The sequence below is a fragment of the Cherax quadricarinatus genome, chromosome 93 (assembly GCF_038502225.1).
Source record: "Cherax quadricarinatus isolate ZL_2023a chromosome 93, ASM3850222v1, whole genome shotgun sequence".
Taxonomy (NCBI): domain Eukaryota; kingdom Metazoa; phylum Arthropoda; class Malacostraca; order Decapoda; family Parastacidae; genus Cherax; species Cherax quadricarinatus.
In genome coordinates, this window is record NC_091384.1 from 7,567,466 (window position 1) to 7,594,204 (window position 26,739).

The 26,739-nt window shown below is 41.2% G+C and overlaps 1 protein-coding gene across 2 annotated transcripts in view; it reads left to right on the forward strand.

Moving 5' to 3' along the window:
• Positions 1–26,739, forward strand: part of Oseg6 (intraflagellar transport protein Oseg6) — a 119,943-nt gene that overhangs the window by 79,235 nt on the left and 13,969 nt on the right. For both annotated transcript variants that reach the window (XM_070104654.1, XM_070104653.1), the window contains exons 23-27: positions 173–407; positions 1,311–1,466; positions 12,829–12,925; positions 17,143–17,349; positions 18,308–18,582. In XM_070104654.1, the coding sequence (XP_069960755.1) occupies positions 173–407; positions 1,311–1,466; positions 12,829–12,925; positions 17,143–17,349; positions 18,308–18,582 (970 nt within the window). The remainder of the gene's footprint in view (positions 1–172; positions 408–1,310; positions 1,467–12,828; positions 12,926–17,142; positions 17,350–18,307; positions 18,583–26,739) is intronic.

The following is a 26,739-nucleotide window of genomic DNA, read 5'->3' on the forward strand; positions in this document are numbered from 1 at the left end:
GGTTATTTGTGTATTGTTCCACTCACAGTACTGTGCCTTTTTAATCTTTCTTGGCCTATTGAACTAGGCTGATCTTGTATTAAGACACTGCTGGACACCCATTGATGGCAGTTTCAAAATAGATGCAGATTTAATTTGAGTATAATTACATTTTTTGTCTTGTAACTTGCAGATTCTTCCAGAAGTTAAATGACTACAACTCAGCAATTCAGTTTTTAGTTCTCTCCAAGTGTACCGACGAAGCATTTCAGTTGGCTCGCACTCATGGCAAGATGGAACTGTACGCTGACATTCTTGGCTCAGATGCCACACCTGAAGATTATAAGAGTGTTGCACTCCACTTTGAAAATGAGAGAAATCACTTCCTCTCAGGGAAATTCTATTATTTAGCTGGAATTTATCCTAAAGTAAGTGCTGTAATATGTTACTATCACTTTATATCCCCTTCTTATTGAAATACCACCTTAGAACTCCCACATTAATCACACACTCACAGTGTGTTAGCAGGTTGGTAGACAGCAACCACCCAGGGAGGTACTACCCTCCTGTGTTAGTAGGATGGTAGACAGCAACCACCCAGGGAGGTACTACCCTCCTGTGTTAGGATGGTAGACAGCAACCACCCAGGGAGGTACTACCCTCTTGTGTTAGGATGGTAGGCAGCAACCACCCAGGGAGGTACTACCATCCTGTGTTAGTAGGATGGTAGACAGCAACCTCCCAGGGAAGTACTACCCTCCTGTGTTAGGATGGTAGGCAGCAACCACCCAGGGAGGTACTACCATCCTGTGTTAGTAGGATGGTACACAGTAACCACCTAGGGAGGTACTACCATCCTGTATTAGTAGGGTGATAGACAGCAGCCCTCTACTGATGTCCTTTTCAGCAGGGTTTCTGTCTTCATATGGGTTATTGAGCAGAAAACTCAGTATTTAACTACTATCAAATAGAGATTTTTCTATGGGTGTATATAAGTACACAGTGAAGACATAAAATAAGGATTGATTAGAATGAAAAATGCAATAATTTAGAGTTATCTTAGAGATGTGATTCTAAACATTACCTTTGAATTAAATGCAGAGAAATTGAAATTAAAATCTACAGGGGATTTTTATTTTTACCATGTTGGCCATCTGCCACTGAGATGGTGACTCAGAAAAGAAGAAACCCAAGGTTTTCTTCTTTTTACATTTAGTAATTTATACAGGAGAAGGAGTTAGGAAAATGTATATCAACTTGTAACAAGTTGTTGTACATATGTTGCTTTGTTTTAGACTAATAATAAAAATGAAGCATATAATTTGTTGCAGGCAGTGAAGCATTTGATGAGAGCATCACAAGGCTCTGGTGCTGAAGACTCAGAGAGTATACAGTTGGCTATTGATGTTGTTGCAGCAGCAAGTGACGAGGGGTTGACGCGCCAGCTTATTGACTTCTTGATGGGTGAACTGGACGGTATTCCAAAAGTAAGAATATCGTTCACTTTAAGCTCATTGCTAAAGACAAATATTGAGTTATATATCAGTAGGGACAATCCTGTGTGGACCATTTATTGGAAAAATTATGACTAAGGAAATCGTAATGACACAGTTGCAACAAATCATGGAACAGACTTCTTTGCAATCATGTTATGAGTCCCTGAGTCATGATGTTGGCTTTGAAGGGATTTGAGCTAGAGTATGACACAGCCACGCTGGTGTGGGATTTGTCTTAAGTTTTTTTTTTTTTTTTTTTTTTTTTTCAACAAGTCGGCCGTCTCCCACCGAGGCAGGGTGACCCAAAAAAGAAAGAAAATCCCCAAAAAGAAAATACTTTCATCATCATTCAACACTTTCACCACACTCACACATTATCACTGCTTTTGCAGAGGTGCTCAGAATACAACAGTTTAGAAGCATATACGTATAAAGATACACAACATATCCCTCCAAACTGCCAATATTTGTAAATATTTGTAGTCACAGTGGTGGCCCATGCTAACCTCCCTGTAGTGTATAGAAATATACCTAGTTGTATGACTTATTAAAGCTACTGGTGCAGTTGTTAATGCACTGGCCTGTGAGTTTTAGCACTTACTTGCCATGGTTCAAGTCCCACCCGGTCCATGATTTGCAAGAAGTGATGTAAGCTTGATACTTTGTCTGTTAATTGTGAGATAAACACACTGAGTAGCTGTAATACCCAGTTTATGATAGAAATACAGTAGAGCACCAGCACTTTGACCTGTTTTTGATGACACTTTTGTCAGCTACTGATCACATATGATGACACAAGTGTCAGCTACTGATCACTTGTGATGACACAAGTGTCAGCTACTGATAACATGTGATGACACAAATGTCAGCTGCTGATCACTTGTGATGACACAAGTGTCAGCTGCTGATCACTTGTGATGACACTAGTGTCAGCTGCTGATCACTGATACATAGTAATTGGAAGAGTATCATGCTACACTACAAGTACTCTATACAAAACAGTACTAGAGTAATATATACAGCCTCTCCTCACTTAACAACAGAGTTCCGTTCCTAAGACCGAGGCGTTAAATGAATTCTTCACTAAGTGAGGAGCATACTATAATGGTAGTGAGTGTGTGTCAGCCATTTTTTATGTTGTTTTAATGTCGCCTTTGAACCATTTATAACATTTCTGGTATATTTTGAAATGTTTATACAGTAGTGTATTGTATATTGAAATAAGCAGAATAGAGGAAGTCAGCTCTGATATACATTATTTAGGTATGAATACTGGTCAGAGAGCCCGTCGTAATTCTGAGGCTTCGGTAAAGGAGTACGTTGTTAAGTGAGGATAGGCTGTAGTTGATTTAATAAGTAATCATGTCATCCACATTTCAAAAGTATAATATACAAAGTACAGTGGACCCCCGCTTAACGATCACCTCCCAATGCGTCCAATTATGTAAGTGTATTTATGTAAGTGCGTTTGTACGTGTATGTTTGGGGGTCTGAAATGGACTAATCTACTTCACAATATTCCTTATGGGAACAAATTCGGTCAGTACTGGCACCTGAACATACTTCTGGAATGAAAAAATATCGTTAACCGGGGGTCCACTGTATTGTTAGTGTAACAGCACGCAGATTGAGGTAGGTTAGGTTAGGTATGACTTGTCAGTATTACGAACACAGGTATAGTATGGCCTGCGACCTGGTCGTAATGGGTTTTAAAGTGGAGCAAATGAACTCCTTCACCAGATATAATATGCCAAATATATACAAGTATGTACACTTATGTACAGAGGTTGAATAGTAAGTGTACCACATGGTGAAAAAAGATGGTAAAAGCAGAAGCCAGAGAGAGAGTACACCGTGCTCAACCAGCAGCTCAGGCAAGTCTGTCAATTTGCTTGCCACAAGTGAACCATGTTACTTCAGCTTTGGCGGGCTTGCCTGTGATTGGCCAATGAACCAAGGTACTGATTTAATGACTGTTACCCTATGATCGTCAAACCCTTAGCACCCGGTTCACTGGTTGGGAGACAGCCTATATGGAAGTGTGACATATGACAGTGGTGACCTGTACTTAACAGTGGTGACCTGTACTTAACTCAGTGGTGACCTGTACTTAACTCTGTGAAGAAGTGTTTTTGTGTGCTATCCGTGGACTGAACCAAGATGCCCTCCGTCGAGCAACTTTACCAGCAGCTTAAGGAAGAATTGAGAGTAGCAAAGATGGAGATACGGCGATTGACTGAGGAAAACAAGAGGATTCGTAGTAGTCCTCCTGTTTTGAGTCCTCAGGTCAAGAAGGGAACGTGGTCAGTGGCTGGACAGCATGGAACGAAGTTGACGATCAAGAAGAATGGAAAGACAGAAACGATGAAGAAAGAGACTGCTGTGGAAACATCTAATGCATTCTCTGTGCTACCCGACGAATGTGAGTCGACTACTGGGAACGTCACGACGAACGACGCCATTGAAGGTAAGAATGTTGTTGTTGGGGATAGCCAGGTTAGATACATGGATAGGGCGTTCTGCTTGAAGAACAGGAGTAGGAGACAGAGGGTTTGCTTTCCTGGGGCTGGGATGGAGGACATTGTTAGCCGGCTTGACAACATCATGAACGGTAATGGGATCAACCCTATTATTTGCCTCTGCTGGAGGCAATGATGTAGGCAAGCGTAGAAGTGAGGATTTAGTTAGAAAGTTCAGGACAGCTATAGACATAATTAGGAAGAAGGGGGGCCGCCCTGTTATATGTGGCATTTTGCCAAGAAGAGGTGTTGGTAATGAATGGTTGTCCAGAGCAATTGGTATTAATTGTTAGCTGGATAAACACTAAGGATAATGCAGTACCATTCATTGACATCTGGGACAACTTCTATGGCCAAAATGACATGTATGCCAGGGATGGGGTTCACTTATCCAGGGCAGGTGTGGGTTTTCTTGCTAGCTCAGTTGAGGGGGTTGTTAGGACTTTAAACTAGGATTAGTTAGAGGTATGGGTTTAGAAATGATAAATAATGAGTATGGATATATTGACTTATGCTCTGATATTAAGAATCTTAATAGTAACTGTCATGGAGTAACTCTGGGTAATGATAATTTCAGAAATTGTGTAAAAACAAAGATGAATTGGAAAAATGTGCACAAGAAAAAACATATGATGGTATTTTATGCTAACAGTCGAAGTGCAAGAAATAAAATTAATGAACTACGTTTGGTAGCATGTGCTGGGAACTTTGATATCACTGCATTAACTGAAACGTGATATGATTTAAAGAGTCGGGATATGATTGCTGAGTGTAATATTCAAGGGTTTAAGTTGTTCCATGTGGATAGATGTAATGGGAAGGGGGGAGGAGTTGCATTATATGTTCGAGAAAATATTAATTGTTGCATAAAAACAGGTATAAAAATAGATGGAACAGTAACAGAATCTGTTTGGGTAGAGTTTGTAGAGGGTCAAGAAAAACTAATTCTAGGTGTAATATACCGACCTCCTGGCTTGGATCACGATAGAGGGAGACTTCTTTGGGATGAAATTGTTAGGGCTTCTAGACACAATAACATAGTCATAGTAGGGGACTTTAATTTTAGTCAAATTGACTGGAATTCTTTGACAGGTAATCTAGAGTCCAGTGACTTTATGGAAACAGTTCAGGACTGTTTTCTGAAGCAGTACATAACAGAGCCTACAAGGGGTAAGAATTTGCTAGACCTAGTCTTATCAAATAAGGAAACACTCATAAATAATCTGGAGATCACTGAAGAGCTTGGCGCAAGTGATCACAAATCCATCACTTTTAGCATTAACTGGGAATGCAAGAATAATGATAATACAGTAAAAATCCCTGATTTTTGTTCTGCCGATTATAATAGACTTAGGGAACACCTGTCTAATCTTGATTGGGGTTATCTAGCTAATGATTTTATTGACGATGATCATACTTATGATTATGAAGGGATCTGCTTTTATGATTGTTTTCTTAATAATGTACACCGTGCCCAGAGTATATACATTCCCCAGAGAGAAATTAGGTCTAATAATAACGATCCCAAATGGGTTAACAGGAGGCTAAAGCATCTATTAGGGGAGAAAAGGGAAATTTATAGGCGCATCAGAAGAGGAGAGGTTAACCTTACTGACCAAAATGTTCAGCTTAACCCTTTGACTGTCGCGGCCATATATATACATCTTACGAGGTACCGTGTTTGACGTATATATACTCATAAATTCTAGCGGCTTCAAATCAAGCAGGAGAAAGCTGGTAGGCCTACATGTGAGAGAATGGGTCTGTGTGGTCAGTGTGCACCATATAAAAAAAATCCTGGAGCACGCAGTGCATAATGAGAAAAAAAAAAACTCCGACCGTTTTTTTTTAATTAAAATGCCGACTTTGTGGTCTATTTTCGTATAGTATTTACGGATGTATTCTCGTTTTCTTGGTCTCATTTGATAGAATGGAAAACATATTATAGAAATAGAGGTGATTTTGATTGATTTTACTATAAAAAGAACCTGGAAAAGGAGCTCAAAGTAGGGGAAATGTTTGATTTTTGCCAATGTTCAAAAGTAAACAAATGATGTCATTGTCCAATAAATGTCCAACTAGCCATTCTAATATGCAGTCAAGAATGGGTTGATGTTATTTATACAATTATGTATTACAGTATTGCAGTAGTCTGCATAATAGTAAGTCTTTTATTTTTTGTTTGAATAAAAATTCAAAATAGAAAGCAAGAATAATATCAGAGGGGCCTGGAGACATGACTGATGAACAAAGAAAATGTTATTTTAGAGCCAGGAATGTCTGCATTGTTTATTCTGGGCCTTATTTTGAAATTGTCGTATTTTTTAATTTTCGTGAAATTGGCCAAATTGCAAATTTCTGACCACATTATTGGGTAGTTGAAATCGGTAAATGGGCAGTTTCTTGTACTCAATCGATAGAAAAAATGGAGTTCTAAAGTAATAGCTATGAGTTTGGTCGACTGGAACAAGGAAATTAGCCGAAAATAGGGCTCAAAGTGGGCAAAATCGCCGATTTGTAAATATCGCCGAGGTTACTAACTTCGCGAGAGCATAATTCCGTCAGTTTTCCATCAAATTTCGTTTTTTTTGGTGTCATTACAATCGGGAAAAGATTCTCTATCATTTCATAAGAAAAAATAATTTTTTTTTTTTTTTAAATTTTACGACACCAGGAGACACCTCAGGATTGGGGGTTGCGACAGTGAAGGGGTTAAAAGAGAAGTAAAAAAGGGGATTAGAAAGGCTAAACGTGACTATGAAATTAGAGTTACTAATGAATCAAAGACTAATCCAAAGGGGTTCTTTCAAGTGTATAGGACGAAGGTGAAGGAAAAAGTAGGACCTCTGAAAATTGGGAATGGACAGCTGACGGATAATGAACTGGAAATGTGTTCCTTATTTAATGACTATTTTTTGTCAGTTTTTACACAGGAAGATGTAAATGAGATTCCAGTAATTAACAATTATTTAGTTCCTGATGAATTTAAATTAACTAATATTACTGTCACGAGGGACATGGTTATTAACCCTTTCAGGGTCCAAGGCCCAAATCTGGAGTCACGCACCAGTGTCCAAGAATTTTCAAAAAAAACATTTGTTATTTTTTCTTATGAAATCATAGAGAATCTTTTTGTGAAGGTAATAAAACAAAAAAGTACGAAATTTGGTGGAAAATTGACGAAATTATGCTCTCGCGAATTTTGATGTGTCAGCGATATTTACGAATCGGCGATTTTGCCGACTTTGACTCCCATTTTAGGCCAATTACATTATTCCAGTCAACCAAATTCTTAGCTATTTCACTAGTATTACTTCTATTCTATCGATTGAGCACAAGAAATCGCCAAGTCAACTGTTTCAACTACAAAATAAAGTGATCGGAAATTGTTAATTTGGCCAATTTAACACAAAGTTCAAAATATTCCAATTTCAAAATAGGGTCCAGAATGAACAATGTAGGCATTCCTGGCACTAAACTAACATTTCCTCTGTTCATTAGTTATGTTTTGAGGCTTTACAAATAAATTCCATTTTGATTTTTTATTCACATAATGAATTTTTATTCACACCAAAAAATAGGAGATTTGCTGTTATGCAATACTGTAATAATTGTATAAATATCATCACCATATTTGTGAATGTATATTAGACCCACCAGCTGATGTGTATTAGACGTGTGAGGTCGTTTGTTTACTCTTGAATATCGGCAAAAATTTAACATTTCTGCTACTTTGAGCTCAGTTTTAAGCCATTTCTAGTGCTAAAACCAATCAAAATCATCTCTATTTCTGTAATATGTCTTCCATTCTATCAAATGAGACCAAGAAATCGCAAATACAACTATAAAAAACATACGAAAAAACACTGCAAAGTTGCTGTTTTAATCGAAAAATCATGATTTCATTTTTTTTCTCTCATTATACACAGTGTGCTGCAGGATCTGTTTTATGTGGTGCACACATACCACATAGATGTATTCTCTCATATCTAGGCCCAAATGTACCACTCACAGTTTATCAGAGTGAGCTGAGCTCATGGCGTAGATCTACGGTTTGGACCCTGAACGTAAAGCCGTAGATCTACGGGACGGACCCTGAAAGGGTTAAACAGATAGACAAACTGAAGCAAAATAAGTCCCCGGGACCCGATGAGCTGTTTTCCAGGGTACTTAAGGAATGCAAGACGGAGCTTAGTCAGCCATTAACAAGTGTGTTTAATGCGTCCATCCTTACCGGTGTTGTGCCAGAGTTGTGGAAGATGGCTAATGTGGTTCCTATATTCAAATCAGGGGATAAGTCCACTCCTTCAAATTACCGTCCAATAAGCCTGACATCTTTAGTGGGCAAGTTATTAGAATCAATTATAGCTGACATTATCAGAAGTCACCTTGAAGAGCATAACTTGATAAATGAATCTCAGCATGGATTCACGAGAGGTCATTCCTGCCTGACAAACTTACTGACGTTCTTCAGTAGAACATTTGAGGCAGTTGACAGTGATAAGGAATATGATATTGTTTATTTGGATTTTAGTAAAGCCTTCGATAGAGTACCTCACATGAGACTTAAGAAAAGTGGCAGCTCATGGTATAGGAGGTAAAGTTCTAGCATGGATAGAGGCATGGCTTACCAATAGAAAGCAGAGAGTTACCATTAACCCTTTCAGGGTCCGTCCCGTAGATCTACGGCTTTATGTTCAGGGTCCAAACCGTAGATCTACGCCATGAGCTCAGCTCACTCTGATAAACTGTGAGTTTTACATTTGGGCCTAGATATGAGAGAATACATCTATGTGGTATGTGTGCACCACATAAAACAGATCCTGCAGCACACTGTGCATAATGAGAGAAAAAAAATGAAATCATGATTTTTCGATTAAAACAGCAACTTTGCAGTGTTTTTTCGTATGTTTTTTATAGTTGTATTTGCGATTTCTTGGTCTCATTTGATAGAATGGAAGACATATTACAGAAATAGAGATGATTTTGATTGGTTTTAGCATTGGAAATGGCTTGAAACTGAGCTCAAAGTAGCGGAAATGTTAAATTTTTGCCGATATTCAAAAGTAAACAAACGACCTCACACATCTAATACACGTCAGCTGGTAGGTCTAATATACATTCACAAATATGGTGATGATATTTATACAATTATTACAGTATTGCATAACAGTAAATCTTCTATTTTTTGGTGTGAATAAAAATTCATTATGTGAATAAAAAATCAAAATGGAATTTATTTGTAAAGCCTCAAAACATAACTAATGAACAGAGGAAATGTTAGTTTAGTGCCAGGAATGCCTACATTGTTCATTCTGGACCCTATTTTGAAATTGGAATATTTTGAACTTTGTGTTAAATTGGCCAAATTAACAATTTCCGATCACTTTATTTTGTAGTTGAAACAGTTGACTTGGCGATTTCTTGTGCTCAATCGATAGAATAGAAGTAATACTAGTGAAATAGCTAAGAATTTGGTTGATTGGAATAATGTAATTGGCCTAAAATGGGAGTCAAAGTCGGCAAAATCGCCGATTCGTAAATATCGCTGACACATCAAAATTCGCGAGAGCATAATTTCGTCAATTTTCCACCAATTTTCGTACTTTTTGTTTTATTACCTTCACAAAAAGATTCTCTACGATTTCATAAGAAAAAATAACAAATTTTTTTTTTTAAATATCTTGGACACTGGTGCGTGACTCCAGATTTGGGCCTTGGACCCTGAAAGGGTTAATGGAGCGAAATCTGAATGCGGATTAGTCACTAGTGGCATTCCACAAGGATCAGTTTTAGGCCCTCTCTTGTTCATAATTTACATTAATGACCTTGATAAGGGATTACGAGTGACATGAGTAAGTTTGCTGATGATACAAAGATAGGCCGTATAATTCACTCGGAGGAGGATATCAATGAACTCCAGGACGATTTGGACAAATTAATGTCTTGGTCTGAAAAATGGCAGATGAAGTTCAATGTGGATAAGTGTAAAGTACTTGCCCTTGGTAATGAAAATAACCCTTGAAGCTATAATCTAGGTGAAGTAGAGCTTGATCATACAGAATGTGAAAAGGACTTGGGAGTCATGGTAAGCAGAAATCTAAAGCCAAGACAGCAGTGCCTTAGTGTGCGCAACAAGGCCAACAGATTACTTGGATTTGTCTCAAGAAGTATAAGTAACAGAAGTCCAAAAGTTATTTTACAGCTCTATACATCACTAGTGAGGCCTCATTTATATTATGCTGCTTAGTTTTGGTCCCCTTACTACAGGATGGATATAGACTCATTAGAGAACATACAGAGAAGAATGACTAAAATGATTTACTGTGTAAGGAACCTCCCGTATGAAGATAGACTTAAAGCCTTAAATCTCCACTCTCTGGAGAGGCGTAGAATGAGGGGAGATATCATTGAAGTGTATAAGTGGATGACTGGCATAAACAAGGGAGATATTAATAAAGTACTGAGGGTGTCGAACCAGGTAAGAACCAGAAATAATGGATTTAAGTTGGATAAATTTAGATTTAGAAAGGACATAGGTAAGTACTGGTTTTCTAACAGAGTTGTAGATGCGTGGAACAGTCTTCCCAGTGGGGCGATAGAGGCTAGGACCTTGGGTAGCTTTAAGAAGAGACTGGACAAATATATGAGTGGGAGGGGCTGGGTTTGATTGGTGTCATTGGGTACGGGAGTTATTTCTTGAGTAGCTTAAGGTAGAGGTCATTTTGATAAGAACCTGCCTTGCATGGGCGAGTAGGCCTTCTGCAGTGTTCCTCCATTCTTATGTTCTTATGTTCTTATGTTCTTAAATGTAACATACTCTTAGCATGCCACATTCAGGAAACAGGACAAGTGCTTCCTGACGTGGGTCTTAGTTATGTGATGACCCGCCACTGGAGGTTTTGGTCATCTGACTGAGGCCTTCCAATGGCTTACCCATCCACTGCTTTCAAATAGTAATTTGACTTTATGGTGTAGTTTACATATATGTATACACTCTGAAAATGAGTGTCATATCCTTGGTTGCAGTTCTCAATATTTTATTTGGAATTTCTGTATATTCTTAACCCGTAAACAGTCCAAGCAGATCTACGTTCACATGTGTAGTACTACAAAAGTAGATCTTAGTTTTTTTACATATTTTCAAATACAGTGGACCCCCGGTTAACGATATTTTTTCACTCCAGAAGTATGTTCAGGTGCCAGTACTGACCGAATTTGTTAACATAAGAAATATTGTGAAGTAGATTAGTCCATTTCAGACCCCCAAACATACACGTACAAACGCACTTACATAAATACACTTACATAATTGGTCACATTCGGAGGTAATCGTTATGTGGGGGTCCACTGTATAACAAAAAAAAGGTAGATCAAAGTTTTTTTACACATTTTCAAATGTAGAAAAACAAAAAGAAGATCTACTTTTTTTACACACTTTCAAATGTTGAAAAAATGTATATATATGTTTGGACCGTTTATGGGTTAAAGTACATTAAACAGGCTCTTTTTTGTTTTTAAATTTCCCTATTGTTTATGTGATTATAATTATTATAATCATGAAGGAGCGCTAAACCCATAGGATTATACAGCGCATGGGGGAGGGGATGGAAGGTTTTCAGGCTCAATTCAGGGAACCGGAGCACAGATCCAATTCCCTAAATCAAGAGCCCCTCACCAGCATCAAGGAACCTCCTTTGAGGGGTATTGTTAGTGTGAGCAAGGTAACATTTATGAAGGGATTTAGGAAGCTTGTTAGCCGGACTTAGGTCCTGAGTGTCTTCACACTGCAGTAGTTGTGAGGATTTGACACTTCTGAGGCTCATTTGAATTGTGATAATTATACACTTGTGAGAAGACAGTTACTGTGTGAATGATGGTGAATGTTTCCTTGTTTTGTTTACATTGCATAATTTATAGGGTGGCAACCCCCTCCCTTCTAGGTAAAAGTGGATAATTTAATAGAAAAATAGACACAAATGCAATATAATGTGATGCTTTATTGACTATGTTTAATCCACACAGTAGACTTCATTAAGTCACAAATACATCTACCAGAGCAGAGTGTATATGTAGGGGGAGTATATGCTATGTCTGTGTTCCATACACAACTATATAAGAAGTATATGCTATGTCTGTGTTCCATACACAACTATATAAGAAGTATATGCTATGTCTGTGTTCCATACACAACTATATAAGAAGTATATGCTATGTCTGTGTCCCATACACAACCATCTTAATACAACCTCTTCATCTTTATTCAGCATAATAGTTGTTTCAAGTAATGTTAATTATTTACATTCAATGTTATGGTCTTCTCTAGTGTAATTACATATTTACTGATGTGTGTGGCTTTCTTGGGGTCTTTTTTGTGCGATTACTTTAACTGGTATTTGTGGCTTTGTAGTACATAATTTTTTGAGAAAAGTGCTGAATAAGCTTGTTGGTCAGTGGTGGCTGCTGACTCATATAACTTCTGTTTCTTACTCAGCAGTAGCACTAAACTTACTGTCTCTCTACACAAATAACCCGCACATAAAAGACAGAAGCTTACGACGACGTTTCGGTCCGACTTGGACCATTGACAAAGTCACACTGTGTGACTTTGTCAATGGTCCAAGTCGGACCGAAACGTCGTCGTAAGCTTCTGTCTTTTATGTGCGGGTTATTTGTGTATCGTTCCAGTCACGGTATTGTGCCTTTTTGTTATTTATTTACTGTCTCTCTCTTTCTAAGTGCAGAAAAGAGTCATGATCCTCCTTCCCTGTAATTTCAGTCATTATTAAATTTTCATAAGGATAAATGTTAATTAATTTGTTTTGGCTTTGCAGGATGCAAAGTATTTGTTCCGTCTGTACATGGCTAAGAGTCAATATCGTGAGGCAGCCAAAACTGCAATTATTATTGCACGAGAGGAACAAAACTCAGGTATGGAGACTTCACACTAGACCAGCGGTCCCCAACTTGTGGGGATGTGGCCCTTACATCAAATTATGAATTCACTTTTATGTAGGTTCCACACTGGACAGTGTAAATGGAATAAATGGAAAACAGGAATTAATAAAAGGGGTGTAATTAGTGTGCTAAAAATATCTAGCATAAACAGGACTCACAGCAATGGTTTTAAATTGGAAAAATTCAGATTTAGGAAGAATGTAGGAAAGTACTGGTTTGGTAATAGAGTTGCGGATGAGTGGAACAAACTCCCGAGTACCGTCATAGAAGCTAAGACATTGTGTAGTTTTAAAAATAGGTTGGATAAATACATGAGTGGGTGTCGGTGGGTGTGAGTTGGACCTGACTAGCTTGTGCTACTAGGGCAGATGCCGTGCTCCTTCCTTTAGTGAATGTGACTGACCTGACTAGGTTAGGACATTGGCTTAAGCTGGTGGGAGAATTGGACCTGCCTTGCATGGGCCAGTAGGCTTGCAGCAGTGTTCCTTCTTTCTTATGTTCTTATGTTATTATTATTATTATTATTATTATTCATAAAAAATACAAAATATGATCCTCTTTTAAATTTGGCTTTTCAAATTGGCTCTTTCATGCTAAAAGTTTGGAGGACTACTACACTAGGCTGTACAGACAACATTAACTCTGTGATAAATGAAACTATAAGAAGTGAGAGGCGGGGATATTTTCAGCTTTGAACTGTAGTGGAAATATAAACACATATGCAGTATAATGTGATCCTTTATTTACAACGTTTCACCCACACAGTGAGCTTTTTCAAGTCACACACATTTATATTTCCACTGTGTCGGTATTTGATACCATTTATTTCCACTTTGAACTGTAGTGTTGGCATCCCTCTGCCAAGACAGTGATGGAGTGTATGATGGTGAAAGTTTTTTTTTTTTTTTTTGGGGGGGGGGGGGTGACCGTATCTTTTGTGGAAGATAGCCGGTGTGGTAAAAAAATAAATAACAAGTAACTAGTGTGGTGTAAATATTATGCAAAGAATTTGTAGTGTGGAAATTAGGAGAAAGTGTGGAGATACCAAAAGTATTAGTTAAAGGGCTGAAGAGGGGTTACTGAGGTGGTTTGGTCATTTAGAGAGGATGGAACAAAGTAGAATGACTTGGAGAGCATACAGATCTGTTGTGGAAGGAAGGCGGGGTAGGAGTCGTCCTAGGAATGGTTGGAGGGAAAGGGTAAAGGAGGTTTTTTGTGTGCATGGGGCTTGGACTTCCAGCAAGCATGCAGGAGTGTGGAGTGAATGGAGACAAATGGTTTTTGGGACCTGACAAGCTATTGGAGTGTGAGCAGGGTAATATATTGTGAAAGGATTCAGGGAAACCGGTTAGCTGGACTTGAGTCCTGGAGATAGGAAGTACAATGCCTGCACTTTAAAGGTGGGGTTTAGAATATTGGCTGTTTAGAGTGACATCTAAACTGTTGTATCTGAGTGCCTCTGCAAAGACAGTGATTATTTATGAATGACAGTGAAAGTGTTGAATGATGATAAAAGTTTTTTCTTCTTTTTTTTTGGGGTCACTCTGCCTCGGAGGGAAACAGCCGACATGTTAAAAAAAAAAAAAGTGACCAGTTTTGTATGCTCATTTTTGATAGTACGGACTTTTAGAGAAAATACAGTAGGCACAAAAAAAATTCGGTAGACTTTCAAGAATTATAATTATGCTATTTGATAAATACACACTGCAATATAAGTGACACTTGTAAAATATTTTATCACAAAACTCTGAGAGTAGCAATGTGAAGTCCAAACCTGTGGTACTCATATAAAACTCTGAAGTGTTGTCTCTATGCGGCCTTGTTGCACTCAACACTCACTTTTTTATTTTTTTTTTTTTTTTTTTTTTTTTTTCAACAAGTCGGCCGTCTCCCACAGAGGCAGGGTGACCCAGAAAGAAAAAATCCCCAAAAAGAAAATACTTTCATCATCATTCAACACTTTCACCTCACTCACACATAATCACTGTTTTTGCAGAGGTGCTCAGAACACAACAGTTTAGAAGCATATACGTATAAAGATACACAACATATCCCTCCAAACTGCCAATATCTCAAACCCCTCCTTGAAAGTGCAGGCATTGTACTTTCCATTTCCAGGACTCAAGTCCAGCTATATAAAAATAACTGGTTTCCCTGAATCCCTTCACTAAATATTACCCTGCTCACACTCCAACAGATTGTCAGGTCCCAAATACCATTCGTCTCCATTCACTCCTATCGAACACACTCATGCACGCCTGCTGGAAGTCCAAGCCCCTTGCCCACAAAACCTCCCTTACCCCTTCCTTCCAACCTTTTCGAGGACAACCCCTACCCCGCCTTCCTTCTCCTACAGATTTAAATGCTCTCCATGTCATTCTTCTTTGATCCATTCTCTCTAAATGACCAAACCACCTCAACAACCCCTCTTCAGCCCTCTTACTAATACTTTTGTTAACTCCACACCTTCTCCTAATTTCCACACTCTGAATTTTCTGCATAATATTTACACCACACATTGGCCTTAGACAGGACATCTCCACTGCCTCCAACTGCCTCCTCGCTGCAGCATTTACCACCCAAGCTTCACGCTTGGTACTATTTTACTTTCATACATTCCCTTCTTTGCCTCCATAGATAACGTTTTTTAACTCCGCATATACCTCAACGCACCACTCACCTTTTTTCCTTTATCAATTCTATGATTAACCTCATCCTTCATAAATCCATCTGCCGACACATCAACTCCCAAATATCTGAAAACATTCACTTCTTCCATACTCCTCCCCAATTTGATATCCAATTTTTCTTTATCTAAATCATTTGATACCCTCATCACCTTACTCTTTTCTATGTTCACTTTCAACTTTCTACCTTTACACACACTCCCAAAGTCATCCACTAACCTTTGCAATTTTTCTTTAGAATCTCCCATAAGCACAGTATCATCAGCAAAACGTAGCTGTGTCAATTCCCATTTTGTATTTGATTTCCCATAATTTAATCCCACCCCTCTCCCAAACACCCTAGCATTTACTTCTTTTACAACTCCATCTATAAATATATTAAACAACCATGGTGACATTACACATCCCTGTCTAAGACCTACTTTTACCGGGAAGTAGTCTCCCTCTCTTCTACACACCCTAACCTGAGCCTCACTATCCTCATAAAAACTCTTTACAGCATTTAGTAACTTAACACCTATTCCATATACTTGCAACATCTGCCACATTGCTCCTCTATCCACTCTATCATATGCCTTTTCTAAATCCATAAATGCAATAAAAACTTCCCTACCTTTATCTAAATACTGTTAACATATATGGAAGTTAGGAGGAGGTGCGGGATTACCAAAACTGTTGTCCAGAGGGCTGAGGAAGGGTTGTTGAGGTGGTTCGGACATGTGGAGAAAATGGAGCGAAACAGAATAACTTCAATAGTGTATCAGTCTGTAGTGGAAGGAAGGCGGGGTAGGGGTCGGCCTAGGAAAGGTTGGAGGGAGGGGGTAAAGGAGGTTTTGTGTGCGAGGGGCTTGGACTTCCAGCAGGCATGCGTGAGCGTGTTTGATAGGAGTGAATGGAGACAAATGGTTTTTAATACTTGACGTGCTGTTGGAGTGTGAGCAAAGTAACATTTATGAAGGGGTTCAGGGAAACCGGCAGGCCGGACTTGAGTCCTGGAGATGGGAAGTACAGTGCCTGCACTCTGAAGGAGGGGTGTTAATGTTGCAGTTTAAAAACTGTAGTGAAAAGCACCCTTCTGGCAAGACAGTGATGGAGTGAATGATGGTGAAAGTTTTTCTTTTTCGGGCCACCCTGCCTTGGTGGGAATCGGCCAGTGTGATAATAATAAAATAAAAAATATATGCTTCAAAGTAAACACTTGATCTACACATCCCCTACCCACTCTGAAACATTATTATGTTTGGTAATTGCAGATTTTTTTCTTTTAACACATTGGCTGTCTCCCACTGAGGCCAGGTGACCCAAAAAAGAAGAAAGTAAAGTTTTTTCTCTTTACATTCATTGATTTATATAGAAGAAGGTGTTACTAGCACTTTGCTGCCAACATTTAGTAATTTATACCTTACAAAGTGTTACTAGCACCTTGCTGCTCGCACTTTAGTCATTTCTTATGATACATAGCTTACGGAGGATTTTTATTAATTTATTATTTATTGATTTCAGGCAACTATCGCCATGCTCATGACATGCTGCTGGGCATGTATGGAGAACTGCAGCGCCAGAAGCTAAGAATACCAGCAGACATGATTTCTGCACTCATGCTTCTTCATTCTTACACTTTAGCCAGGATGCATGTGAAGCGTGGTGACCACCTCAAAGCTGCCAGGATGCTCATCAGAGTGGCTAATAATATATCGAAGTTCCCAGCACGTGAGTTGAATATATCAAATAAGGAAATAAAAACACTTTCCTGGTGTTTCAGCTTATAAATAAGACATATTCCTGGTGTTTCAGCTTATAAATAAGACACATTCCTGATGTTCCAGCTTATAAATAAGACACATTCCTGGTGTTTCAGCTTATAAAAAAAGACACATTCCTGGTGTTCCAGCTTATAAATAAGACACATTCCTGATGTTTCAGCTTATAAATAAGACACATTCCTGGTGTTCCAGCTTATAAATAAGACACATTCCTGGTGTTTCAGCTTATAAATAAGACACATTCCTGGTGTTCCAGCTTATAAATAAGACACATTCCTGATGTTTCAGCTTATAAATAAGACACATTCCTGGTGTTCCAGCTTATAAATAAGACACATTCCTGGTGTTTCAGCTTATAAAAAAAGACACATTCCTGGTGTTCTAGCTTATAAATAAGACACAAATCCTATGAATGAATCACAAAAAAATTTTGTATAAATGGTAAAACTTGAAAATATATCAGTAAGAGAATGGGATGTCACTTGGCCATTTTATGTTGTGTATATTTTTTTCCATCTCATTGGCCATCTCCCATCAAGGCAAGGTGACCCAAAGAAGAAAATGCATTCATCATTCATTTAATTGTCATCATTCTAAAAGTGTGCTGCATTCCCACCCATCCTCCAGAGTGCAGGCACTGTACTTCCACCTTCAAGACTAGAGTCAAGCTAACCAGTTTTTCCCTGGATCTTTTCATACAAGTTACCCTGCTCACACTCCAACAGCACCTCCGTTAAAAACCATTTATCTTCATTCACTCCTAACACACTCACACATGTCTACTGGATGCTCAAGCCCTTGGATCTCAAAATCCTCTTTACTTCCTCCCTGCAAACATTCCAGGGATGACCGCTAACCCTGGTATTAAGAATATTAAATCAGACAATACTTGTCATATTTTTCAGACATGGTTCCTATCTTAACCTCCACTGTGATTGAATGTCAACGTTCAGGGCTGAAAATTTCCTCGTTCAACTTTGCTGCTATGCTGATGCGCTCAGAAACACGTAACCAGATTGATGAAAAGTACAAGAAAAAAATTGAAGCTATTGTCCGCAAGCCGCAGAAGACAGAAGACGATGAGCCTACGTCACCCTGTCCATTTTGTTTAGCACCAGTTGAGGAGACCACTTTGGAGTGTAGCCAGTGCCAGAACTCTTTGCCATATTGTATTGCTACGGTAAGTTTAGCACCAGTTAAAGAGACCACCTTGGAGTGTGGCCGGTGCCAGAACTCTCTGCCATGGTCTGTTGCTACGGTAAGTTTAGCACCAGTTGAGGAGACCCCCTTGGAGTGTGGCTGGTGCCAGAACTTTCTGCCATATTGTATTGCTTCGGTAAGTAACCTTATAATTCAACAATGAGGACTTGATTCTGTTTGTGTTTAACCCCTTCAGTGTCGGTTCCATAAAATTATGGCATTGAAGCTAGTGTCAGTCCCGTAATACTATGCCAAAATTCTAGCAGCTTTAGATCTTGCAGGAGAAAGCTGGTAGGCTTACATATGAGAGAATGGGTCTTTGTGGTCAGTGTGTGCAGTATAAAAAAAATCCTACAGCAAGCAGTGCATAATGAGAAAAAAACTGCGACTTTGTTTCTGGTTTAAAACAGCAACTCTGCGGTGTATTTTCATATGGTATTTATCATTGTCTTCTCGTTTTTTTTGTTTCATTTGATAGAATGGAAGATGTATTACAGAAATAGATATAATTTTGATTGGTTTCACGAAGGAAAGTACTGTACATATACAGTGGAACCTCAAAAATCGAACGTATCACATATCGAACGTTTCGAAAATAGGACCATTTTTTCGGACAAACTGTGTCCCTATTATCGAACACGCCCCTATTTTTGGACCGCTGGGTATGGGACCTGTCTGCCGCCCGCTCTGTCCTCGTCCCTGCGCAGGCGCCGTGAGCAGTCTAGCATTGTTTATGCTTGAGTGAACACTAACCTGCGCTCTCATTCACGCATTTTACGATTATTTCGTTGTATTTAGTGCTTGTGGGACTGTGAAATAAGCTGCCATGGGCCCAAAGAAACTTGCTAGTGGTACCCCTGTGGTAAAGAAAGTGAGAAACACCATAGATGTGAAGAAGGAAATAATACAGAAGTATGAGAGTGGTGTGAGACTTGTTGAGCTTGCCAGGATGCATGGGAAAAACAAGTCGACCATCGATTCTATCCTGGCAAAGAAAGAACAAATCAAGGAAGCTGATGTTGCGAAAGGTGTTAATATAGGGAGTGGATGAGGTGCCTTCTTCAAAGATTAAGGAGATTTGTGCCAAGTGGAATGATGTCCAAATGTTTGTGCAGAAGTACCACCCTGAGCAAGCTGAAACAAGCCATCTTTGCAACAAGTTCAGTGACAGAACCCTGTCCCATTTTAGGGAAATGTTAACCCTTTGAGGGTCGACAGGCCCTCTCCGAAACTCGTTCTCAGGGTCGGCCAAATTTCAAAAAAAAAAAAAATTATTTTTTTCTTATGAAAAAATAGAGTTTTTTTTTCTGAACATTATAGGATAAACAAAAAAAATTTTACCATCAATCCTCTTCAAGGGGGGCTCCTTGGCGTGGTGAAGAGGCTCTTGGTCTGAGGAATTAGACCTATCGGTCTTCTTCCTCAGACCGAACCTAATTACCCCCCAATCTCCCCTCCCCTATCCCATCCTCCCCATCCTCCCCTTTTTCCTTTCCTCCTCCTCCTCCCCACTCCTCCCTTTTGCCCTTCCTCTTTTTGTCCTTTGGGATTTCTCCCACAGGCGCGCTAGTTCCTGGGTAGGAGAAAGGACACCGGGGTCCATCCCATTCCGTTGAGGTTTCTTGGCGGTGGCGTAGTTTGCCGTGGAATCTGGATTGCCTAGGGATGTCCCGATCCCTCTCCGGTATCCCGGAGTAGCTTTGGGTGTCTTTTGGGCGACGGGTGTAGCTCTGGAAGCCACCTTTCGGATTCCGGGGGTGGTGGCTGAAGGAGGTATGCTTTGTGGCGGATATCCGGCCGCCCTCTCTTTTGTCCACCGAGGTAGCTCGGCAGATGTGAGGTTGCTATCCCAGATTGCTGGTTTACTGGCATGAAGGGTAGGGTATGGCACGGGTTCCATGCTGCATCTGCGCTACTAGCGGTGTCGAGTCCTCTTGGGCGCGGAGGGAGATTTCTGGCCCTTTCATCCCTCCTAGGAACTATCCCTCCCCGGTCCCCCCTTTTTTTTTCTTTTTTTTATTTTTATTTTCTTTTCTTCTTTCTTTTTTTTTCTTAAAAACAAAAAGAAAGAAGTAACCTAACCATGGCAGCCCTAGTCCATGAACCTGGTACCCCCGGGCCCCTTCTTGATACTGCACCCCGTTCTGACCCCGCCTCGTCTTTGGACCACTCTTCAGACATTCCTCATGCCTCTGTACCTATTGCCGGTGCTGTTTCCTCACCCGCTTCAGGTACTGAGGCCTCGACTGACTCCTTCGATTTATCAGACCTTCGCTCTCCTCTGACTATGCTTCCGGCCTCTCCCTCTACGGTGCGGCAATTTTCAAATCGCCGACCCGTTCCACGTCGGACCAACTCTGGTCCCACGCCTAAACGTCAACGACAATTACCTGCTGATGATACTTCTCCACCTTCACCTTCTCGTTCTTCTCAGAAACGATCGACACGTCCTTCACTACCTTTCCACGCTCAGTTTCAGACTGAACAGTGGACTAAATTCTTCACTTTACGACCAACTTCCTCTACTGCCTATCTTTCTGACCATAGTATTGGCAAGGCACTCCTACGCCATGTTGGTAAAGATATTTCTTTTCATGCTCTTAAGAGCGGTACGCGCATCATTACCGTACAGAATGCTACCCAGGCTCGTGAGCTCTCTCGTCTTTCCCATATAGATACTGTTCCTGTCACCCTTGAAAAACATCATTCCCTCAATTCTTGTAGTGGTACCGTTATTCTGCCCCATACCATAGTTCAACAAAATTTCCAGACATGTGGCACCGACATTCTAGAACAGCTGGAACTCCAAGATCTCCCAATCCTCAAGGTAGACACTTACGTTCTTCCTGCCCGTGGGCGGAGACGATACCCTAGCAATGTGGCTCGTTTAACTTTTGACAGCCGAGAACTCCCATCCTCCGTTTATATAGCAGGACATCGGTTACAAGTTCGAAAGGTGATCCCTACACCACAACAGTGTAGAAATTGCTGGCGATTTGGCCATCCAGCGAAATATTGCAGATCTATCGCCGAATGCCCAGTCTGTGGTGCCGATGACCATTCTAATACGTCTTGCAATCGATCTCCCTCTTGCCTTAACTGTCATGAGGCTCACCCTTCGTACTCTCGCCGTTGTCAGGTCTATTTAAACGAGCGGGAAATCCGTTACCTCAAAGAGACAGAAGGTCTCCCTTATGCCATGGCAGTTTCTCATCTCCGCCTCCAAGGGAGACTCCCACGTGTTTCTTATTCCCGTGTTTCAAAACGTCCCCCCACTTCTGGTATCCCATCTTCTACACCCACCTCTGTGGTTACCTCTCCCATAATCACTCCTGTATCTAATCCTTTTGCTGTCCTCGGCTCAGACGTCCCTACTTCAACGCCTCAGTCTAATCTCGCTTCTTCGAGTTCTCTCTTACAAGCCTCAGTATCGACGAGACCTCGTACGACACCTCTTCCCAATCGTCCCTCTACTTCTCAAAAGTCAAAAAAAGGTCCGGTAACACCTCCTACCCATCTTCCACCTCCTCATTTTACCCTCCCTGTCTCTGTCCCTAGTTCTTCCCTTCTCACTGGCTCAGTTACAAGTGCAGAGGTTCACCCTCCTCCTCGTAATGTACCTTCCTCCCCTGTTCCCTCCCAAGTTTCTTCCTCTTCTGCCACCTCCCAGGTTCCTGTCTCTTCTGTCCCCTGCCACACTTCTCCAGTTCCCTCCACCCTTTCGCCCCCCCCTACCTTGGTACAGTCCAATACAGTTCCAATCTTTACTCATCCTCCCCCTACCATTCCCAATATTGTCTCCCATACGACATCTCTGAATTCCGAAACACTTGAAGCAATCTCTGAATATATTGCAGAGACCAAACCATCAATGGACACTGATCCACCTTCCGCTCTTCCTCTCTCCTCTGCTCCATCTGCGCAACTCCTTTCTTCACAGCGCACCGTTCCTTCGCTGCTTGAACATTTTCCACTGCCTCCGCATGTGGACTTTTCTAACCCTTCTAGTCCGTAGGAACCCTTACCTGCGGATTTCAAGTATCCTTATCATTGCCAATCATGGCCTTTTTACAGTGGAATATACGCGGCCTCAGGGGTAATCGGGGTGAGCTTCAGATGTTACTCTCCCAGTTTGCCCCTGTTGGTGTTTGCTTACAGGAACCAAAATTACACTCTGCTGTTATTTCTCACATCTCAGGCTATAATTTATTGTATTCTTCAGATCCTTTTCCTGATGGGACCTTTAATGAAAGTGCCCTTCTTCTCCGCACTGATATTCCGTACCATCAGCTATTTGTTCATACTTCGCTGCATTACACAGCAGCCCGTATCCACTTACATAGGTGGTATACGCTCTGTTCTTTATATCTCTCTCCTTCTCGGGCATTATCTATTCCGGATTTTGCCTTCCTTGTTTCGTCATTACCGCCACCGATTCTGTTACTTGGTGATTTTAATGCCCACCATTTCCTCTGGGGAGGGTCTCACTGTGATTCCCGTGGAATTCAGTTAGAGGCTTTTCTTGCCACCCACCCCCTCCATGTTTTAAATACAGGTACTCACACCCATTTTGATCCTCGGACTCATACTCTCTCTTGCATCGATCTCTCAGTTTGTTCTTCCTCCGCCGCATTAGACTTTACTTGGTCTGTTCTCCCGGACTTACATGACAGTGATCATTTCCCAATCATTCTTACTTCCCCTTCATATTCGCCACCTCTTCGCACCCCACGCTGGCAATTTAATCGGGCAAATTGGAACCTTTACTCACACCTGACTGTTTTTAAAGAGGTTCCTTCTTCGTCCTCCATCGATGAGCTTTTACACCTCTTCTCGTCCTCCGTTTTCACCGCAGCTTCTCATTCTATACCCCAAACTTCGGGCAGGCATTCTCAGAAATGCGTGCCTTGGTGGTCTCCTGCTTGTGCTCGTGCAGTACGTTTGAAACGCGCTGCATGGGGCAGGTACCGGTACAATAGAACCACAGAGCGACTCCTTGATTTTAAACAGAAGCGTGCGATCGCTCGCCGTGTCATCCGTGACGCTAAACGCACTTGCTGGCGAGATTATGTCTCCACCATCACCTCTGTTTCCTCTATGAGTGCAGTCTGGAAAAAAGTACGAAAACTGAGTGGTAAATATTCTCCTGACCCGGCTCCTGTTCTGCGGGTTGCCGGTGTTGATATAGCAAACCCACTAGATGTTGCCAATGAAATTGGCAATCATCTGGTCCGTATTTCTCAGGGACTCCATCTATGCCCCTCATTTCTTTCCTCAAAGTCTGCCAGAGAGTTAGCACCCTTGGACTTTTCTTCTCTCAGAGAAGAACAGTATAATGTGCCTTTTACACTTCAAGAACTGGAGGCAACACTCTCAGCTTGTCGATCATCGGCAGCTGGGCCCGACGACATTCATATTCGTATGCTACAACATTTACATCAGTCAGCCCTTGCAGTCCTATTACGCCTTTACAATCTTATTTGGTCACAAGGAGTTCTTCCACAGCCGTGGAAATCCGCCATTGTTCTCCCTTTCCGCAAACCAGGCACTACGGGACATGAAACCTCCCACTATCGTCCCATTGCTCTTACCAGTGCAGTTTGCAAAGTAATGGAACGTCTAGTAAATAGACGTTTAGTGTGGTATTTAGAGACACACAACAGTCTCTCCACTCGTCAATATGGCTTTCGTAAGGGACGTTCTACCATAGACCCCTTACTGCGCTTGGATACGTATGTTCGTAATGCCTTTGCGAATAACCACTCAGTTATTGCCATATTTTTTGACCTTGAGAAGGCATATGACACAACTTGGAGGTATAATATTTTAGCCCAAGCCCACTCCTTAGGCCTTCGAGGCAATCTACCATCCTTCCTTAAGAACTTTTTAACTGACAGGCATTTCCGTGTTCGGGTTAATAATGTGCTCTCCCCGGACTTTGTCCAAGCTGAAGGTGTCCCCCAGGGATGTGTTCTGAGCACAACACTTTTTCTCCTTGCTATTAATGATTTGGCCTCTAGTCTTCCATCAAATATTTGGTCATCACTCTATGTTGATGACTTCGCTATTGCCTGTGCAGGCGCTGACTGTCACCTCCTTACAGTTTCTCTCCAGCATGCAGTCGACCGTGTTTCCAATTGGGCCACCACACATGGGTTTAAATTTTCCAGCACTAAAACCCACCAAATCACTTTCACTAGACGCTCTGTCATCTCTGATCATCCTTTGTACCTCTATGGCTCACGTATCCCTGAACGTGATACAGTCAAGTTTCTGGGCCTCCTCTTTGATCGTAGGTTATCCTGGAAACCTCACATTACCTCTCTGAAGGCAACTTGTCACAGCCGGCTGAACCTTCTTAAAACCCTTGCTCATCTTTCGTGGGGAGCTGATCGTCGAACCCTCCTTCACCTACATTCCACCCTTATTTTATCGAAACTTGATTATGGTGACCAGATCTATTCAGCGGCATCTCCTGCTACTCTCTCTAGCCTTAACCCCATTCATCACCAAGGATTACGTTTATGCCTTGGTGCTTTTCGCTCTTCCCCTGTCGAAAGCCTCTATGCAGAAGCGAACGTTCCATCCTTATCCGATCGCCGTGATGCCCATTGCCTGCGCTACTATGTACGCTCTCATGATCTCCGCAATCCTTCCATTTATAGAATGGTCACTGATATTAGTAGACATTCTTTATTTGTTCGCCGCCCCTGCTTACTCCGTCCCTTCTCTCTTCGCCTTCATTCGCTCTTGTCTTCTCTTCAACTACCACCTTTCTATGTACATGTAGCATCTCACTTTTCCCTACCCCCCTGGGAAGTTCCAGCTGTTCGAGTCTGTTCTTTCTCCCTCCCTTGCTCGAAAGCCCAACTGTCTACGGTCGCTTCCCGCTCTCTTTTTCTTGACCACTTTCACTCTCATTCTCATGCCATTGCTGTGTACACAGATGGCTCTAAGTCTTCTGACGGCGTAGGATTCGCAGCAGTGTTTCCGGACAGCGTCGTACAAGGGCATTTACTATCTTCAGCTAGTATTTTTACTGCTGAATTATATGCCATCCTTACAGCACTTATCCGTATTGCATCTATGCCTGTGTCATCATTTGTGGTTGTCTCAGACTCCCTTAGTGCTTTACAGGCTATACAAAAATTTGATACACCTCACCCCTTAGTCCTCCGTATCCAACTTTGGCTACGCCGCATCTTTACTAAGCATAAAGATATTGTTTTTTGTTGGGTCCCTGGTCATGTTGACGTACAGGGCAATGAACAGGCAGACACTGCTGCGCGGTCAGCAGTACATGACCTACCAGTTTCTTATAGAGGTATTCCATGTACGGACTATTTTGCTGTAATATCTTCCCACCTTCACACCCGTTGGCAACAACGTTGGTCTACTATGCTCGGCAACAAACTTCAGTCTATTAAACCGAGTATAGGTTACTGGCCGTCTTCTTATCACCAGTGTCGAGGTTGGGAGACTACTCTCTCCCGTCTTCGCATTGGCCATACTCGTCTTACTCATGGATATCTCATGGAGAGGCGACTTGCTCCTCTCTGTGAGAATTGCCAAGCTCCATTATCAGTCAGCCACATTCTGTTGGACTGCCCACTTTATCAACGAGCACGCAGAATTTACCTCTGTCGTCGTCTTCGCCCTGCTGCTCTCTCTTTACCTTCCCTTCTCGCTGATGGACCCACCTTTCATCCGGACTCTCTTATTGACTTTTTGACAACGACTGACTTACTTCACAAATTCTGATACTTTCAGCCCTTTCTACTTGTATCTCTTGCTACCCTCTACCCCCGTACTATCCCCTGCCCCGCTGTTTTCTGTAACCTGCTGATCATCCCCCCTCCCTCCTGCCATCCAATTCCCTTGCTTCCTTCCCTACCCTGCAGCGCTGTATAGCCCTTGTGGCTTAGCGCTTCTTTTTGATTATAATAATAATAATAATTTACCATCAATACTTACGGAGATATGGATGCATGAAGTTTGCAGAAAATGAGCCGCGTATGGCAACAGCGGCGACTGCCGCTCACCCGGTAAACTTTGATTTACTTGTATTTGAAGGTTTGTTGTTTTTTTCACTATTTTATTTTTTCACATAACTTATGTGGCCTATGAGACCAAAGTA